At 32.2% G+C, this 7,842-nt stretch overlaps 1 protein-coding gene across 1 annotated transcript; it reads right to left on the bottom strand.

Moving 5' to 3' along the window:
- Positions 1–330: 330 nt before the first annotated feature.
- Positions 331–4,843, bottom strand: LOC101216113 (uncharacterized protein At1g03900). The gene is made up of 8 exons (XM_004150276.3): positions 4,495–4,843; positions 3,917–3,948; positions 2,165–2,265; positions 1,958–2,030; positions 1,693–1,724; positions 1,249–1,339; positions 989–1,103; positions 331–908 (listed from the first exon to the last, which is right to left on the bottom strand). The coding sequence occupies exons 1-8, from the start codon at positions 4,606–4,608 to the stop codon at positions 603–605; spliced, it is 864 nt and encodes a 287-aa protein (XP_004150324.1). The 5' UTR covers positions 4,609–4,843; the 3' UTR covers positions 331–602.
- Between the last annotated feature and the right edge of the window lie 2,999 nt (positions 4,844–7,842).

Here is a 7,842-nt window from a genome sequence, read left to right as displayed (position 1 = left end):
TAAGCTATTTGTTGGCCCTTTAATACAAAATTGAAGCATTAGTTTGAAGAAATTTCATCTCCCCAAGCTTGTCTTCACCAAGTTATTTTTCATTTACATTCTCTCTATTTATTTAGATTTTCCATTGACCGTCTTCCTCCATTTTTCTCAATTCAGAAAGAATAGTACATTATAATTAATACTATTGTTAAGCCACTTAATTATTAGTGAGATACTTAGAGAATAAACTTATGTAGATTTGAGTTGATTTTAAATGGAATTAGAAAAAAGTAGCTATAAAACAAATGATCTAAATTGATCATCCAGGATTGAAATGAAAAGGCAGCAAGATAAAACTTGAGAGAACTTTCTACGATATTCCATATTCTCTTTTGTCCCTTTCACTTGGCTTCGTCACATTTATAATTGAACCACCCAGAATGGTAACATCACATAATTTTGGGATCACTCTTTATTGGAAACTCTTCAAGCTAATTTCACAACACAGGTTTAACAACAGTACATAAGATCTCTTGTAAAAACTAAACAATTTGTAGTGCAGAATCTACTGGAAACCGAAGATCGATGAGAGTACTCGAGAATGTACAAAGTTCCATGTCATCTCACGCAGCTGTCTGGAAATCTCCAAAATCGTCGTCAGGTATATCAAGTGTGCTTTGAACTTCAGCATCATTGGTGTCTTCTTTTGCAGGTTCCGTATCTTTTTGCTTAGAAGGTTCTTCCAAATTGATATTTGGTGGTAGATTTTTAGGAGATTTTTGGGATGCAACAGGTGAAAGTGGAGCTGGAGGAGGTGGAGGCGGTCTGATACAAAAAATTGAATCTTTTTTTGTGTTGCCTTCTTCTTCTAATGAGGAAACTTTCACATGATCCAGCTCAGTAGACTTCTTGACGTTGCTAGTGCTTTTCTGTTGGTGATGATAACAAAGAAAGTGTTAAGATGAGATAAATCACAATGAAGCAACCAACGACTTGAAAATGAGCTTACTCTGCTTTTTAATTGAAGTACTATAGTCTCCCCGTCTTTCAAACTATAATCAACCGAGGATGTATTCTGGAACTGTTGTTCCATCTCTTCTGCACTCTTCTTTTTGTTGAGATATCTTTTTCCAGAAAATGGATGTAAAAAGTGCATTAGGTTTACTAATGGTAGAACAAATCAACATTCAAAGATTCCCAAGCAAATTCTATGTTTAGGAAGATCAACTAGATGAAAAATAAAATAATGGCAGAGTAGAAGGTATGTACTTCATATGATCGTGCAAAGCTGCTTGGAAGTCATAAGCCTCGGTTCTTTCTCGAAATCCTATGCCAATAAATGCGTGCCGGAGGCGACCATCTGCATATACATACATAGAGATCTTTCACATTTATTGATTACTCAAGTGTTAGCCCGTCCCATGTTTCACAAATAAGTACCCCATTACAGCTATTTCAGCGCCATTCATGCAAGAATGTAGACAGATGGCATTTTATGTGAAGGAATTACTTCATTGAAACATTTTGTGGTATTACTTTATGTTATTGCTTGATTCAAGGAGTGAACATCAGGTCACGTGAGACAGGGGGGGAAGAATGAATTACTAAATTGACCAAAGATTAAAAATTACACATAAATGCGAACCAGCTAGTGTTCTATAATGAGATCAGTTATTAGATCGAAAATGTGGGTGGAAAAGATGGTCATCTCACCAATATTCTCTTCCACGCGAAGAACAAAATATCTGCAATAGTCAAACATTGCATCTTTAAATAAGCGTTAAAACAAGATAAAAATGCCAATAAATATATCCATCTGAACAACTGAGCTTCTCTAACTTTTAGACGCCAACTACAACAGCAGTTAGTTACTTGGACTAGCAATCTCGACAAAACTTGCAATTTAGGCATACAAGATTAGGCCAACAAAGAATGTTATAACTAAATCAATTAGAATTCAATTCAAAATGAAATCAACCTGCTGCTATCAATTACAGGTTCAACTGGATGCTTTTCTCCATCTCTCAAGAACGCCCGAGCATATAACTCACCTATTATAAAAATAATCAGTTGGTCTTTAGAAGCACACCAACTACACCTAATCAGCAATTATTTAATTGACCTACCATTTTAATACTACAGATACGCAATACTTTTGTAGGAAAAAACTAAGAGATGGTCTCACCTGTGCTCTTATCTTCAAGTCTGATAATGCATTCTTCTCCCTTGCTAAGGACTTTTAGTTTTCCCTCCCAAGCCCATTTATTCACATCCCATTCATCAGCCCTTAAGTTAACCAGAAGACAAGTGTAAAACAAAGCTTTAAATGACGAGTATATAATGGATTTTCATAACTAAGCCATAAATGGTGAACATATGTAGTGGATTTTTTTAGATAGGAGCATGAATGGTGGATTTATAAAACATCAAACATGATATAAAGATATATTATCAAACTAAGTATCTGTTCTTCACAGCTAGGGACAAACCAATGTAAACCTATATACTCACACACAAAACATACCAAAAAAAAGGAAGGAAAAAGAAAACTATCGTGTTATGATCTTCAATCAACCAATGTTATCGATGCTCTTGATGTGGTTACTCTAAATGGATCCATGAATTTTTGGTGTTGGCATTTGAAACAAGAAGGGATTTTTTTCTTCAGAATCTCTCATTAGATCCATATCATCAACGGGGAAATACTGTCTGCACAGATCTTTACCTCTCCATCTGGAAAGGTCCATATTTCAAAAAGGTGAAGTTTTTCATTTGGCAGTTGAACCATTTGTGTCTTAATAAACAAGACAAATCTTCAAAAAGGATCTCCACGGATATGGATATCCATCTCACCAAACTGCTGCATTCTATATAAAAAGGATGAGGAATCCCAAAACCATTTACTTGGTGCAAACAGGCAAGAACCTTTTGGGACTTTGTTTTTGAAGTATTCGGGACTCTGGGCATCCTTAGAAGAAAGAAGAGAAGATTCCTTGGCTCAATTTAGATGTGGGTTTTCTCACATCTATCGTTTTATTGTCTCCTTAGTTGGTGTAAATTGGGTCCTCCTTTTTGTAATTAAGCAAATCTATTATCATGACCGATTGAAAAAAAAAAATCATCATCCTGATAGGACTTTTCCCTCTTTTATAATGCCATTATGTTAACAAAATGTCTATGTTTCATTCCAAAAAGAATATTCATAATAATGTCAAATTTTGCATTGTAATGAATAGATAACTTTTTTTATATATAAAAAAATAGAAACTGAGCTTCCATTGGTAAAATGAAATAAAACAATAAACAGAACTTTATTTTTATTGCCACTATTTTTTTTTTTGCCTTTGAGGTGAGGTAGAGATTCTACATGTTTGAAAGGCAAGGAACATTTTAATTTCAGTCGTATCAGTTAGTCATTCAATATAACTAGAACGATCATAATCACTAAGCGTAAGAGACAACAGTTCAGTGACTCTTGAATGCTAAAAGCTATTATTGTGGTGTGTAACATTTTCACTTCAGTTCTAAAGTGTGGTCCTTTGTGTTCCCATTATTCAGTGTTAGTTAGGTGCTGACAGGCCCTACCAAAGATAATAATGAACAGCTATTGAGTGAGTGGGCATATATTTTAAAGTCAAGGCCAGAAACTATGTCAGTGCAATAAAAGTTGTACTAGTATGAGGATATGAAAAGCACATAAGACTCATCAAAGAACAAATGCACGTCTTGGGAGATATTTCTAGATCTAACGATGTACTTTCAAATTCTTTTACTCGTTATATTCTCTTATAACTTATATTAGGAATTATAAGCCAACAGGAGACATTATATTGGAAAACCAAATAATGAAATCACCAATTTGACACAGAGGCACAATATTAGTCAACATATTGCAATTTATAGTATTATTCTTTGTTTAACAAGGAACAATTAAAACCTGTAGGAAGCTGCAGTTTTTCTTGGCGGTATCTGCAGGAAATCATAAAAAATCAAATTAAGTACTAGAAAACCAGGTAATTTGATGACATAAAATAACCAACAGAACCTAATACCATCATACATACACACAAAAATATGTTGTATGTTTAGATTATAAAGAAGTCAAAAACCAGCAAATACAGTACATTAGTTTTCTCACATTTTTCATACAAACGTCATCCACCAAGAAGGCAAAATGTGGATACAGAAACGCAGCACCACAAACAAAAATTACACGCACCAACGAGATATGAAACATCTTCATAACGAAGATACCTCAATTGCATGATTTCCAAACGTAGAAATAGGACGTAAGCACAAGAAAGGGAAGATACCGATACGACAAATGCACAAAAAAATGCCAAAACATGATATCAGCAATTCCCAAGAGTATACTATACAATCAAGTACAGTGCTAACAACGAGTTCACATTTGAGTAATCACAAAAGAAGGCCACAGAAAGCTTAAGAATTATGCATCAGAAGTAACTAAGAACCTGGATTTGTGTGAGAGGCGCAGGGCATAATTTGACTCACCAAATAGACATAACATTCCGGAACTTGAAAGAGAACAAGCTCAATTGCTTCATTGTCTTCGTGATCATCTTGGATTTCTTGATTCTTCGGCGTCTTCTGCTGCTGCTCCTCCATGGAGAAATAAGAAGGAGATTGGAGAGATCGTGAGATCAAAACCGAGATCAGAGAAATAGGAAAAAGAAATTCGTTGAAACGAAAGATGGGTTTGAGAAAATTAAAATGAATAGAGGAATTTTGAAGTTGGATTGGAAAATGAGGTGAGTGATTGGATGTGGAAACAACTCGCTTTCAGTTGCCTTCCCTTCTCTTCTCTCCTCTTCTCTTTGCTTCAAAGAAGATGGAAAGATCGGCCAAACACGAAGTAACCCACGATTCTCTGCGTTCGGTACTACATGCAACCATTTTCTCTAAAAATAGTTGACCGTTAGATTTTGGAAACCGTGGCGGCAGTCAACTTTTCATCCTCTGTTGATCGTGGGGTGGGGTAAGAATATAGGTTAACCCAAGTTCAATCCATATTATGTGAATTAGATTAGGTTAAAGTTAAAATGTTCTTTGACTAAAGTTGTATACAACATTGACATAAATTTCTCAAATTTTTGATAAATGTCTTCAATTAACTAATATTTTACATAAATATAAGGTCCCAAATGACTAAATTATCCATATTTATTATTAATAATATATTAAAAAATAGAAGTAAAAAAATAGTGGAGTATAATTAATATTTGTATTTATTAGATATTTTATGTAAATATGGTAAATGAACAATTCTATTATGGTAATATTATAATAAAAAAATTTCATAATTATTTTTGTTTTGGTTATTTTGTTAAAAAAAATCTCCCCTAGATCTCTCACTTTCTAATCTCTTACTCCGTTTTTTTTTTTTTTTTGTATTGTTTTTCATATATTTCATCTAAGTATAGTATATATTGAATAATTCAGTGTATATTTTATAAACTAAAGGTTCTTATATTAATTTGTTTATAGAAGGTGGACCAACAATGAGAGCAGTCAAATATGTGGGTTACGGTTTAGAATTTCTTTTTATAAAAAAGGTAAAAGTTTCATTATTTGAATACGTTGAATATTGATTCTATTTTCTTTATAAAAGACGTCGAATAATAAAAGATTGGTGAAAGTATAAACGGTAAATAATAAGAACATCAGTGGCTGACTGGTATAGGAATCTTTCGAAAAAATTTGCCAAACATTTAAGGTTAGTAAGAATTTATATTTCGTATTCGAAATACATTAGGGTATATTGAGTATATTGAAAATAACATCATTTATATATTATTGAATATATTAAGTAGTATATATGTAACAAATCACATAAAATATATGTATTATGGAGTAGTATATATGTAAGAATAAAAAATTTAAAAAAAATTGATTGAATACATAATCTATATATACAATGGTATATAAGTGCAGTAAGAAAATATCACAAAACATGAAGAAAAAAAAATATATGTATGTATTATTGAATATATGCAATAATATATATGTAAAAAATCACAAAACATAAAATGAATTATTCAGTAGCCTATATGTAAGAAATAAAAAAAATATCGAATGAATATATAATATGTGTATATATTGGTATATATACGCAATAAAAAAAAATCACAAAACATAAAAAAGAATATGTGTATGTATTATTAAATATATACGGTAGTATATATGTAACAAATCACACAAGAAATGATAAAGAACTTCTTGCCGACGCCCGAAGAAATTTCCTAATTCTTAATAAGATGATGAAAATAGTTATATAGGTTTATATTTAATTATTACATTATTTCATATTAGAAAAGATTTTATTTTATATTAATAACAAATTATTTTCATAATAAAATCATACATTAATTAGTAGCATAAATAAAGAAGTTATCATTTACCTAATAAATTTGAATAAGAAAATGATTTGAAATTAATTTCGAAAATTATATATAATAAATAATGAAAATAAGGTTAAAATTTTCCTAAAAATCTACGAAATACTAATAAGAAAATAAATTTTGGTTTAGGACATTTGTGAAATTTCGTATTAAATTTAGGTGTTTTTTCTAAATCTTTCAAATTAAAATGTGGATTGAATTAGGTTAAAAAAACTATATTTTTTTGGGTTTGGTTGAGTCTCAGGTTGAAGGATTGAAAAATTCAGTTCAACCTAACCCAATCCGAATTAATATAATATATATATATATAAATATATATATTATTTATTTATTAAAACTTTTAAAAAATAATAAGGTTAGTAAGTGGATTCTTATATTGCTTTCCTTTCCTCCCTTTTCTCCTCCTCACATTGTGCGTCGTCTTCTCATGTCTCTTCCACTTTGCCTCTCTTCTCAGATCTCTTCCTCTTCGTCGTTCGTCTTCTTAAATCTCATTCCTTTTTGCTGACCGTTCGTCTTCTCATATCTTCTCCCTTTTCGCCTTCGTCTAATTAGATCTACTCCCTTTTTGTCGGTCGTTCGTCTTCTCAGATCTCCTTCTCTTCGTCGTTTGTCAGCTTGGATATCTTCCCCTCTCCACCGTTCGTTCCTCATCTACTGTCTACGTCGTTCGACCCTTCGTTCATCCCTCATGTCTTCACTGTCTATTTCCTCCCTCTCCTTGCCGTTCGATTTTCAACCCAACCTAACTCATATTTTACGGGTTGGATTGTGGATTGAGAATGTCTCACAACCCAACCCAATTCGATTACACCCCTAGTACGTATGATCAATTCGTGACCATGATGCTGATGTTGAGGATTTCTTTTTATTATATGTATAAAAAAATAGAAATAATGGGTAAAATTTTTATTTTAATTTTAGGTTAAAATAGGGTTAATTTTTATGAAGGTAACAAAACACCAAAATATTGAAATTTGCCGAAAATATGTCAAAATTGGAGGGATAAAAGATTTTTGGGATTGATTTTGATAAAATTGATTTTCAGAACAAATAGAGGGTAAATTGTCTAAATTACCATTCATTAATTTTACCTTCTCTTCCCTTCTTTTCAACGGTAAAACAAAACGTAAAGAAAGAAATAAAAGAAACACATTCGCGTTCTTCTCCTCCAATTTTTTTTGAGATTTCCCACTTCTACTACAATGTCGTTCATCGCTCCTCTATTGTCGTTCATCGCCTCTCCATTACAATTTTTGTTGGGACCTAAACGTTCCGGTGAACGTTTAGTTTTCGTTGATTTGTTGAACGTTGTCTCTCTACGATCAATGTTCACCATTGTAGTTTTCAGTTTTCGTTGGGACGTCGGAGCTTTCTTGTAGTAGTTGAAACCTCTCATCGCGACTTTTCTTCGCCAAATTTCAATAGGTGATTTCCTCTT

This window comes from Cucumis sativus, chromosome 6 (assembly GCF_000004075.3).
Source record: "Cucumis sativus cultivar 9930 chromosome 6, Cucumber_9930_V3, whole genome shotgun sequence".
NCBI lineage: Eukaryota > Viridiplantae > Streptophyta > Magnoliopsida > Cucurbitales > Cucurbitaceae > Cucumis > Cucumis sativus.
Note: the sequence above shows the minus strand (reverse complement) of the source record. Positions and strands in the feature narration are given on the sequence as shown.

Excerpts from the sequence above, each read along its gene's own strand:
- LOC101216113 (XM_004150276.3), bottom strand. The coding sequence starts at position 4,608 with ATGGAGGAGCAGCAGCAGAAGACGCCGAAGAATCAAGAAATCCAAGAT. Across the intron at positions 2,031-2,164 it reads ACTTGAAGATAAGAGCACAG|GTGAGTTATATGCTCGGGCG; the intron begins GTGAGACCATCT and ends TTTTTATAATAG. Across the intron at positions 1,725-1,957 it reads CCTGTAATTGATAGCAGCAG|ATATTTTGTTCTTCGCGTGG; the intron begins GTTGATTTCATT and ends TGACTATTGCAG.